The sequence below is a fragment of the Tachypleus tridentatus genome, chromosome 11 (assembly GCF_004210375.1).
Source record: "Tachypleus tridentatus isolate NWPU-2018 chromosome 11, ASM421037v1, whole genome shotgun sequence".
Classification (NCBI taxonomy): domain Eukaryota; kingdom Metazoa; phylum Arthropoda; class Merostomata; order Xiphosura; family Limulidae; genus Tachypleus; species Tachypleus tridentatus.
This window is the reverse complement of record NC_134835.1, coordinates 52,041,383-52,053,911: the sequence shown is the minus strand read 5'-3', so window position 1 is coordinate 52,053,911 and position 12,529 is coordinate 52,041,383. Positions and strand designations below refer to the sequence as shown.

Below are 12,529 nucleotides of genomic sequence, written 5' to 3'. Positions count from 1 at the left end.
GTTTCATACTACATATTCTAGTCTGAAGAATGATCCAGTTGTTTCTAGCATTGAAAACTTGTAGACCCCCTACTAAAATTTCAGTCTGTTTCTGTTTCTAGTACATGTATGAGATTATATAGCCTTATATGAACCTTTACTCTTTTTGACGTTTATATTTGTTAAAATATATTCTATAATAACAGTTGGAATTAAATTTTGAAAATCTATATTCAGTGTAATGTTGTTCTAAATCAGTTGAAACCTCAAGAACGAAACTGTGTGGTGAAGACTCAACTCCACAACCTTGTCGGAGAGTAATAAAACCTAACCTGAACCTGAGACTTTCTTCAAGCTTTGATGTAAGTTTTGATGAACAGTTGTTAGAGAATATAACAAAAAATATGTATTACAATATTGAATTTGAATAGGGAGTGGAAGAAATAGTTTCATTTTAGAATACAGTTCATTGTTTTGTTTGCTTAGTGGCCAAAGCAGAATCTTTACAAGCTCATAATATGTATCAATTTGGAATTGAATAACTTCATGTATAAAATGTTTATAATGTCATTAGTCTTTTATTTCTTTAGGTATGTTTGTATTCACAATGAACTAAATTTTAAGACTATAATTACGTAAATAATATACATTCATATTATTGTTCATGAGTGAGATAGTAACTTGTTAACTGTCCAAGCTATTGAGTAATGTAAAATAATGAAAGGCATTTTAAGTATAATATGCATTTTAATATATTATTCCTTCAGTCATTGAGGGGTAAAATAATTTCATTAATTCTTTTTGAGGGAAGAATTATGGGATGAAGAGTTTGTTTGAACATAAATTTATATTCATTTAAGATATTTTAAAATTATATTATCATAGAAGGTATACAAGCACTAGTTGATAGAGTTAATGTAACTTTTTAAGTAACTGAACTTTCACTAAATTCAGCAAACTGACCGCATATTGTGCTCATGACATTAAGTTTTATTATAAGAAATATCTTGATTTTTTTCTTTAAAAATTATTTTTCAAGTATTTATAAAATGATTTTATAATTATCTCTAGTAATCTGTGAACTATAAGTTTAATTACTCAGCTAACTAACTTAATTAGTACAATAATATTTATTGTATATTTTTAAGCACTTCATCATTATGTGTCACAAATCACAGAAAAAAGATACTTATTTGTTTTCAAACATGCAGTGGGATGTAAGAAGTTTGTTTTTAGTGGAAGGATCTTCTATATAGGTTTGCATACTTACATTTTGTGCACTTGTTAATTGTGCTGGTATATTTTTACATAAGGCTTATCTTTGTAAAATTAATTCATCTTTTATATTTCATCTTTATTAACCCTAGAAAAATTCATTTGAACATCAGTATGTAACCATTTAAGCAAGGAAATTTACTTTCACTTAGTAACTTTACAGTCTCAATAATGAAAAAAGTTGTGAGACATTCATAAGTAAATTATTTGACTTTTTCATCAAAATGTACAGAATTTGATTAATATAAAAATTTATAAATTTAGAGATATTTTAGTTTCCTTTACTTTTTGGTTATGTTTTGGAGTATTTCTGTATAGATGATGTATATTCACTCTGCCTCTATGACAAGAAAACTTGAGTGCTTTTAAAAGAAACCTTTCAATCCTTCTCATGAATCATATGTAAAACTATCATCACATTGCCTGAATTAAGGAAATGCAGGTTTTGTTGGTTAAAACTTTTTGTGTATTTAGAGTCTTCAAGATAGTTTATTTACAGTATCATGAGATGTGATGTAATAATGGTTACAAGTGTTTTTTTTTAAATTTATTTTTTGTATAAAATTTTAGTCAGATCAAGAGCTTTTATAAAGTTTGTCTTTTTATCTTCTAGATTATGAACATTATTTATATACAGTAGTGTTTGATGTTTTATGTAAAGTGAAGAACCTAAATGAAGGGACACTTTTTTCCACTATTTCAGGAAGATGATGGAGATGGAGATGACGATTTACCCCCAAGTCCAGATGAACAGCCTCAATCACTTCCAATAACTGAGTTCAAAACCACAAAAGAAAAATCTCCTTGGCAGACTAGTAAGTTTCAAATGATTGTAGGTTAACATAGGTTGATCTTTAGCCTTCTTGTGTTGGTGTATAGTATTCTGGAGAAATTTACTAAGGTAACAGAAAATTAAAATATCTATAGGAGAAGCAAGTGTGATTGATTATAAGGTTCAATTTCAGTTTTGGCTACAGAATGATTATAGGTCATATCTGTAACTGAACTAATAAAGTGTAATCTTACAGTTAATTTGTATTCAATTACTGCTAGGTGTTAGTTGCACTGTGAGGGACAGGTTCTTGACTGTTTATTTTGACAAAGTCATTCACATGTAAACTATGACATGGTTTTCATGATGTGATTAAATTTCTGTATAGCATGGCATTGCTGTTGAACCAATTTTTTGTACATTTTATATAATTTTAAAAGTCCTGAAGTGAAATAGTCTGAAAATTTAGCATGCAAAAGCTATGTAAGAGTGCTTTGTATTTCATTAATTTATTAGTGCTTTTATATCATAATTTATTATACCACAATAATTGGAAAAATTTGTGTTTATAATTGATATGAGGACAGTAAACCTATATTAAATATTATACTTACTGATTGAGACATAAGCACATAGAAAAGGATAATGTTGAAAGAAGAAGAGAAAAAAAAAAAACGTGTGAGAAATGTATGAAAATCTTTACTAGCCACTGGAAAGAAAAGTACAAATAACATAAATAGGATTTTAATAATAGCAAAATTTATTGTTATTTTTACCTTTATTCTGTAGTCGTAGTCAAAAGTGTTATAACAACAATGACTGTGGTTTGAGGATAACATTTTCTGCATCCTCAGACAATATTAAGGAAGGTTATCATAAGTGACTAAATGTTATTAGAATAAAACTTAAATATATGATTGCATATTGTTAAAATATTAGACATGAAAAATTCTATCTTTTTGTATGTCTTACTGATTTTGTTACTGATACATAATATTTATTGAATACTCAGCGGCCCTAGATTTTGCAAAATACAGCACAGATTTAACATCTGAACGGAGGCACAGTATTTCTGTATGTGAATCTCCCACTGATCAGTTTCCTACCCATTCAAAGGGTCAATCTTCTCAACGAAATAGTACAATGGCTAATGGTCACAGTAGGAAAACCTGTTTGGACTCGACCCGTGTCATTGCAGAGTACTGGAAAGCTGTAAGTTTTATTTTACTGTTTTAATAATTAGAACTTCTTGTCACATAAATACTTATTAAACATAAGAAGAAAATAATAAGGAATATTTTTGATTGTATATGTCTAATTTATTTACTTTGGAATAATGTAATTCAAATGAAAATACGATTTCACCTTTTAATGTAACCCCTTTCGGTAAACATTTTAAAACAAAGATAGAGAAATAAACCAATAGGAAAGGTCAAATAGCCTAATATTATAATTGTGTATTTTGTCAACATTTATTTTTTTTAAGTTTATATATACAAAAGAAAAGATGTAAGAAATACTAGTATATTCTAACATGTATGTACTTTGGGTTGTATAATAAAAATGCACCTAGAAAGATCTGTTTACTTCCTTTGTCAATAGTATATTACAATGTAAGAAATTTACAATTTTAAGGATGCTTGAGCGACATAACTGTTTTGTTCAACGAGTGTCAGAAAGACATTTTTTTTCTCAGTCACAGTGGGGTAAATCCTTGGAATGCCTATCTTTGACACTGGAAGAAATAGTACACATTAGAAGTGTTCTCACTAAGGCTGAGTTAGAGTCATTGTTGGTTGATAAAGAACTGCATGATGAAGTAGAAAAAGGAAAAGTAAGTATACCAGAATCTAATAATGATATTTCTTAATGGAATATGTATAGTATAAAATATGAATTATATTTGTTGATGAAGAAAGAAGAGGCAAGTAGTTTTAAAATTGTTTTTATATTGTATGATGATAAAAAACAAAAGAAAAATTAATAGCTTGAAATAAAACATTTTATTTTTCTTATGACATTGAGAACAGTATAGCTGTTTTTAACTGAAGTGAAAAAGTGCTTCAGTGAGTAAAATATGAAACTAGCAATTATGTTAGAACTTAAGAAATAGTAAAGATGAGTTATTTTACTACATCTTTAATTCTGCTGTTTAGAAATGATTGAGGAAACATTGCTGCTTGTAGCATATCAAAAAATCATCCAGTAACTTTTTGTGCTCTGAAATATATAACAATACTTATTTTAAAACATTTTTTTTGTTTGCTAGAGAAAGTGTAATTCTGTTAAATACAGAATTTATAAATAAACTTCAAATGCCCATGATTAAATAGTACATAATGATTTATTAAAATTAAAAAAAGATTCTTTGGACAACTTTACATGTTTCAGCAGTTTGAACCCAACCACTATGCAAATTAACCCTATTGCTTACAGGGTCACAGTTTAAAGGCCAAGTCATAACATTTCTTGGCTTGCTTTCACAGTTTTGTTGAACTACTATTTTATAAACTTATGTCAATACATTTGGTATCAAACTGTAGATTATAATTTAGATTTTTGTGTTATACATTATTCAATTTATTAATCTAAAAGTAAGTATTAGAAAAAAGACTTAAACATCAGTGTGTCATGTTACTTGTGTATGTGACATTTGAATAACCAATTGAAAGCTTAGAATGTCCCTGCTTGTGGCTTTCTCAGCCATTCTCTTGTCTTAGGATGCTATCTCATTTTCTTAAAACAAGATTTCAAGGAGGTAGGTTGTGTCTTTAGTCTGCTCAAAATTTCATATTTTTTATACCAAAATATAGCTTAATTACTAAGTTTGATAAATTCTAATATAAGTCTGTGGTAATGATATAGTAATCTATGATTTTTTGGTTGTTAAAATGTATATTGTATATATAAAACCTAAAAAACATTATTTAATTTCACATTCACTTGTGAAATTTCTCGAGGCTTATAGCAACTGAATACTCATAACAAGAAGAGATAATTATTTCTTTTACTTCTTCATTCACTGTTCTATGTTTTAAGAGATATAAATTTATGAACTTGTCTGTAAATAGTATTAATCTATATACATGTGTAATGTATCATAATTGAAATGTGACTGTACTTTACAAAATACTTGTCCACTAAAATAGGGATAAGACAGGTAACTTTGTAGAGACTGAAGGTCAATTTTATTCTGTTGGATATGATAACATGAGCACATGTGTACCATGTCATTGCAACCTCTGTAATGTAAGCTAATAATGGCTGAAAGACCAATATAACAAAAATAATAATATATATATATATATATATATATATAAATGTATAACGTTATGACATTTAAGCTACTTAGAATAAACATTTGTGTTTTCAAGTTATAACTTAGTCATTCTAGCACAAAAAAACATAAGTTATATTTATTTCCCAATTTTTTATGGTGGTTATGAAATCAGTCAAACTTGCCAAACATGTACAGAGATTCAGATTCAGTTGTGAAAATAAGATAAAATATAAAGTTTTTCTTAAAAACATTTGATAATTATCTGTAATTTATAAAGGTTTCACATATGAAATTTCAAAGTTTTCTGATGCATAAGAGTTTTTATAATTTTAAAATGAAAATTTCTCTATGTTGGATAGTCAGCTTTCTGAAAGAAACATTTTATGAGAAAATGTTTAATTAAAAAATTTTAATACGTAATTCAAAAACCTGATATTTTATGTATGAAAGCCTTGTAATGCTTACCAATAACCTGCAAAATTTTGTAGAGATATGCATAGATTATTAAAAATTACAGTATAATTACTCTCATGGATACTTTAGTGGTCACAATCTGAGTGGATTCCACACAACCCATAAAAAAAGGGTTAACAGTAAGTGAGAAGTTTATATACCTCAATACAGATATACATACATAGGTACAACACAGAATAAAATACCCCACTAAACCTTTACCACCCATTTGCCACCTAGTTACACAAGATGAATATCCATTACAGTTGACCAGAGTCATTATGTAAAATAATAATTTTATTAATGTTTCTAATGATTGTCATATTTAATTCACCTTTATAATCAGTCTAGTTAACAAGTTTGAAATTTTCTAATCCATATAATTAGCTGAGTTTGCTACATGTTCAGCTGACATTAATTCATAAACATTTTGTTTCTCTGTTGCAGTTTTGTGTTCTTTTTAGTTCAAATTTTATATTCTTTCATGTTTGTTCAAAGTAGACTAAGTCAAACAGAATGCTATAAATAACACATCAGCTTCTTCTACTAAATCTTGAATACATTGGTAAAGTATGTAACTTAAAACAAGGAAAAAAGATTACTTGAAAACCTGCATGTTTCTTTGACATATGTTCAGCCTATTTTGACATTTATAGAAAATAATTTATACCGTGTCTGTGTCTAGGTATGTACAACTATATTGAGTTCTATAATCTCTCCTCTTTGTTAACTTGTAATTTCTAATGATAGCAGGGTAGAATTAAATGTAGAGTTGTTCAACAAGCCTGGTGCTTTTCTAATAAATTACTGTGCACTTTTTAACATTGTCTTGTTTTTAGTGTATTTGACTTTTTTTTTTTTTCTCCAGATCTGTTTTACATGTAAGGAAACCAGATTTTCATTCTTTGGATCATGGGGAGTCAAGTGTAAATTATGTAAAAGACTTGTCTGTGAGAAATGTTCAACTAAGGTAAGGAATATTTCTATTTAACATTTTAAAAGAAAGTGTTTATGAATAAAGAATTAACAAAGATTGTTTAAATACTATTAAATACTTTGCTTTGTAGTTGATCAGAAATGTATATTTTGCTATGTATAGGAATTCTAAAACATTGCATATTGTTCTGTTAAAAATAAAGTTAATCAGTGTATGATAACTTATATTATTCATACTAACCTTGTTTAGACAAATAGTTTGTGACCAAACTGTATCTGCCACAGAATTATATTAAGTGATAATGTTTCAAAGTTGCTTTAATATATTTACTTTATATATTCTCGAGCAATACTATTAATCATTACATGTGCATAAAGTAATGTAACTTTGTTAATTAAAGAATTATTCTGTATATGAGGTTTAATTTAAAATTATTGTTTTAGTAACTGTAAACTTTGTACTGAATGATTTGATTTACACATTTTTTATCACATTGTCTGGAGAAATTAAACTATCCATGTGTAAAATTACAACTTAAGATTTATTACTTGTAAAAGTCACTGTTTTTTGATGCAGATTTTTGTTAATGGTGAGGGGCAACCCATGGAAGGTTCTATTTGTGCAGTTTGCCTTACTTGGAATCAATTATCAATTACATGTTTGCTGTACATAGCAACCCACAAGTGATGAAAATATTTTGGCATTGAATTTCTATAGATGGAAGGCCTGGTGTGTCTTCTTCACAGTCAATTGGCTGATCAATAATGGCTAATCAGCTGAGTGCCAGAATCATACATCTTTAATGGGTACTCTAGACATTGTTTGATATTGTATTCTCAAGACCTAAGAAGGTTGAAATGTTGTTCTGTACTTTATTTTAATTAAAGTGATAATACCCATACCAGCCATCCTGAGAATACATTTTTACTTCGGGTAGGTTTCTCGTCATCACAAACTGTTTGATATTGCTATTTGGGCATAGTGGCCACAAAATTCTAGTATTGCTATGCTGTATGTTTAAAATGTAGCATTTTCCTATGTAGGACTCTATGAAAGGCTAGAAAAGAGTTAATGAAATTTGTTTTATAACAGTAATAAAACCACCATTTAAAGAGGTGCAGCATTTGAAAACGACTCATAACATTACTTATCCTGAGGCTCGGAAATTGCTATCTGCCACTTCATCTCGGACATATGCTGCTGCACTGCGTTCCACAACTACAATGGGAGTACAGACAGATCTCTCTGTGCCTCCAAGAGAATTGTTTTCAAAACAAATGAAAAGCCTTTTGACCTTCATGGTTAAAAAGGTTGATGAATCAACTTCTAAACCCATCTCTGTTCCTTCCATACATTCCAACAAACCCCAAGATCCACATCCTTTAGTTTCGAATACAGGCATTTCTTCAGATACATCTTTTTCTCCCACCTCAAGATGCAAAACAGTCATTCGTTTGCATCCTTAGTCACTGGAATCCCCTTCTAACAACAAAGACTTGCCCAATCGACCCAGGGCAGGATCCATGGAGGTCGATAGACCTCCTTTGAATAAAAACAGTAAGGAAAAAAGGCGTGGTCATAAACAGAAGGGTTCTCCAGCCACTTCACCTACCCGTCATTAAAAATGGCCACCATGATACAATGGAACTGTCGATGTTTACATTCTAATCTGGATGACATCAAAACACTGATTGCTTCCTACCATCCTGTATGTCTTTCCTTACAAGAAATATTTCTGAAACCTGCCGATACAGTCACCTTTCGACAGTTTTCTCTGTGCAGAAATGACAGGCTGTGTGATGGACGAGTACATGGAGGGGTGGCACTGTTGGTTGATCAGCATGTGCCCACCCTGTCTTTGCCACGCGACACACCCTTGGAGGACATGGCCATCTGTTTCCTTGGGTCACACCATCACTGTTTTTCTCTCCACCTGTTGTCTGGAGAGACCTATGATCAATCAGACCTTGATTCTCTTATTGAACACTTGTCATCTCCCTTTTTAATCCTGGGGGACTTGAATGGACATCATCCCTTCTGGAGAAGTGCTGATATTGATAGGAGGGGTTGCTCCATATGCTCTCTGATTACAGCCTTTCTCTTTTCAATACTGATTCTTTTACTTATTTTCATGCACTTAGTCAGTCCTTTACTGTTATTGATCTCTCAATTTGCTCCCCTTTACTATTCTCCTATTTCTCATGGAGGGTTGACAATAATCCATGAGGCAGTGATCATGAGAGAGACTGGCCATGGTCGATGTTACCCAACTCACGTGCCCTAGTGGAAGCTGGATCAAGCAAACTGGCCGTCTTTCACTGCTCTCGCAGAACTTGATCCTGCCATTGTCGGTAAGCCATCAGTAGACAACTGTGTGGCAGCAGTAACTGACTGTATTATACAGGCAGCTGCTCAATGTATTTCTAAAACCTCAACATGTTTTCCATGATATCCTTGTCCATGGTGGAATCTTGCCAGCCACATAGTAGGGAAAGCTCAAAAACGGGACTGGAATACTTTTCCTAGGTATCCCACATTCTCCTACTGCATCGCTTTCCAGCAGGTCTGTGCACATGTTAGGCGGGTAAGACATCCAAGCCAGAAGGGACAAGATTCAAAAGGTCAGTGGGTAATATAATTCTGTCCCCTCTCGATCTTGCTCTCTGAGAGTCATAAAGTAGCTCATACCCGAGCATCGCCTATACTCTAGGGTATCTGGCACTTCTGCTTCGTCCTCCACCTTCTTAGTAATTAAGACTCGGGCAGAACAGTCACCTCTTTCCTTTCGAGCTGATTGTCTCTATGATTGTAATCATCCCTTTATACTGGTAGAACTCAAACTGGTCCTTCATCGGTTTAGCAGTACATTTGTTGGACCTGATGATGTACACCATGAAATGCTGTGCCATCTATCTCCTGCTTCTCTTGCTATTCTTCTGATTGCTTATAACTGAATCTGGCAGGAGAATGTTCTTCCTGATGCCTGGCAACAGGCTATTTTCCTACCTTCCTCTAAGCCTGGGAAGGATCCCAAGATTCCTTCAAACTACCATCCTATTGCTTTGACGTACTGTCTCTGTCTACCTCTATCCAGTTTTTCTGGATAATGGGCCACGTTGGTATTCATGGAAACAAGCTTGCCAATACTGCAACTAAATCTATCTGCTCTGGCACTATCACTGCTGTGCCTGTTCCATACATGGACTATGGTCCTGTAATCAAGGCTCGGCTCCATGCCAGTTGGCAGTCAACTTGGAGTGAGCAACACGAAAACAAGCTTTTCCAAATAAAACCCTATATTGGACTTTCGCCATCTTACTTCTGTAAGGATCAGAAAGAGGAAGTTGTTGTAACTAGACTACACGTTGGTCATAGTTTTTTAACTCATCATTTTCTTTTATCTGGAACTGATGCACCAATGTGTAGTCTGTGTAACACTCGGGTTACAGTAAACCACATTTTACTTTCTTCCCGTCGTTGTGACTCTCAACAACGGCACCGTTTTAAACATGTTTTATCCCAAGGTTTATCCATAACGTTAGACAGTGTTATTAGTGATGGTGACACTGTCCACCTTGGAAATGTTTTGAGATTTTAAAGGCCATTATCTTGTTAATGTTATGTAAGTTTTTTAATTTTTACATTGGACCTATTTAATGTGATTTACTTTTAGGGATCAAAGTCCATCTTGTTCGATTTGAAATTAGAAAATGGCTGTAATGTCAAATAACTTGAAACCAGGACTGGAAAGGCCAACTTTAGGTGACTAATGCTGCTATTTAAACTACCTGTTAGTTATCCTGGTGAGTTATAATTACATTTTGCTGCAGGTCTTTTAAAACTTTTATTACTTCCTGAAAATGGCCATAACTCAACCAGGACTGGAAAGGCCAACTTCAGGTGACTGATGGTGGTTTTTGAACTTACCTGTTAGTCTTTCTGTCAAGTTATGATAATTACAATTACTACAGAAAGTTCTTTACAACTTGTATTACTGTAGTTTTTCTCTTACAGCTGTAAACTGGATGTAAACATTGGTTTTAATGCTCTTTATGTTTTTTTTTAACTTTGTTTTGTTTCACCTTAATTTCCTTTTATGAATTAAACTAAACTTACTTTACTTTTAACTTTTTAACGGATGTTTGGCGCAGATAGCCTAGTTGCTTTGTGCCATAAAACACCAAACCAACCAAGTCTTCAGTGGATATATCATCATTCTTGGCTCTTTTTACTTGCCACATGGAAATAACCAAGAAGATCAGAAGAGCTTTTAATTCCCTCTTTGTTAAACATCAGAGGTACCACTTATTGTCATGTCCCAAGTCTTTGCCTTGTTCATTTTGAATGGTGGATGATGGATTCACATATCAGCAATCACTTTCTTATAATTTTGAGATTGTTTTACAGATATTATCATCTGACTTGTTTTGTGATTGAGGCTGGATATATCTGACTAGCATTCCTTCATCACTCTGAGTTCAATTCTGTGAAGGCATTGTTACATCCCATTGTACATGTTTCTTCAATTACTATCTGAAGTCTTGACACATTTTTCTTGTATCTCATCTACAGTAATTCTGTGACTGCCAGGAAGCAAAACGACTAATAATCTCTAACTAACCTTACTGCTTTTTGGAAGACTCAAAAGATAAAATCTTCAAAACCACAGAAAATCTTGCTTGATGTTCACTTGTAGTTTTTTCCCATCAGTATTTCAAAAGAAATCTGAAGATCTTGGGATTGGTTGAAAGTACATATCCCTTCCTATATCAATCTTGCAGTCTAGTAATCCAGAAGTGGCTAATTTAAAAATAATTAGAATAATCTATGGAAAATGCCCTCACAGTCACTTAGCACCTTCTTCTCTTCCCCTAAATTATTTGCCTTTATATATAACATGGCCTAAATAATTCCCATTTCTTTTTTGCTTAAATGTTTTCCAAGCACAACAGAACATGTTTTCAAGGAATACATCTGTCAAGCTAAATAATATCCATTATGAAATGCTATGCAAACTCCTCTCTTCCACATCTTACAGAATGCATAATGCCTATTATGAGATGAAAGGCAGTCTCTTGTTTGTTTTTTTAGATAATTGTCTAGTTTCTTTTAACCAGTTCTGGTGGGTGAAGATGTTTCTCACTTCACACCATTTGTAATATTGTAATCCTTCTTTTTTTTTTTTCCAGTCCAAGAAGAATTCTTAAATTTCTTTTCATTATACATACTTTGCTATGTAAGGTTTTGAAGAGGATGGCTAATGCTTATATCATTTATTTTCTCCATTAAAACATCCTCTTTTGACAACCAATGTGGTTTGTGTAGGTAGAGATTTAGTTTAAATTACCAAATTTGATTTGAGATGTCAATCAGGGAAGCATTTCTCAGAGGGGTTATCAAGTTTCTGTTGTTGAAAAGGCTTAGGTCATTCCAAGATTGTTGTTAGTTGCATGGCCATTTGTTCATAGTGTTTTAGCAGCCTGGTTGATCAGAGTTTGTGTAGGATCAATTATATCTTGAGATTTTAAGTGGGTTCTCAGAATACCTCATATTTTGGCATTAAGATCAATGCCATCTCCAAACAACTTCCTCTAACAGTCTCTATGTCATTAAAAATAGGATTTCCTTTTAGTCATTAAACATGAGGTATTGAATAGCAGCTACAAACTCTCCCCTATAAGCTAGATGTATGAATCACAGATGGTTTAATGTTTTCATTATCTAAAGTAATTTCCGCGTATTTTTGTCACTAACAGGTATTACACTCTTATCTTGACCTCTGTCTAGAAGGTGCACAGATATTTGTGGTAGATGATACTGTTTTTAAGATTTT

General features: G+C 32.0%; 1 protein-coding gene across 1 annotated transcript in view; it reads left to right on the top strand.

The window, feature by feature from the left end:
- LOC143232157 (protein spire homolog 1-like) overlaps positions 1-12,529 on the top strand; it is a 120,621-nt gene that overhangs the window by 104,063 nt on the left and 4,029 nt on the right. Inside the window, exons 9-13 of the mRNA XM_076467255.1 lie at positions 238-341; positions 1,958-2,069; positions 3,039-3,238; positions 3,723-3,860; positions 6,628-6,729. Coding sequence (XP_076323370.1) covers positions 238-341; positions 1,958-2,069; positions 3,039-3,238; positions 3,723-3,860; positions 6,628-6,729 — 656 coding nt within the window. The remainder of the gene's footprint in view (positions 1-237; positions 342-1,957; positions 2,070-3,038; positions 3,239-3,722; positions 3,861-6,627; positions 6,730-12,529) is intronic.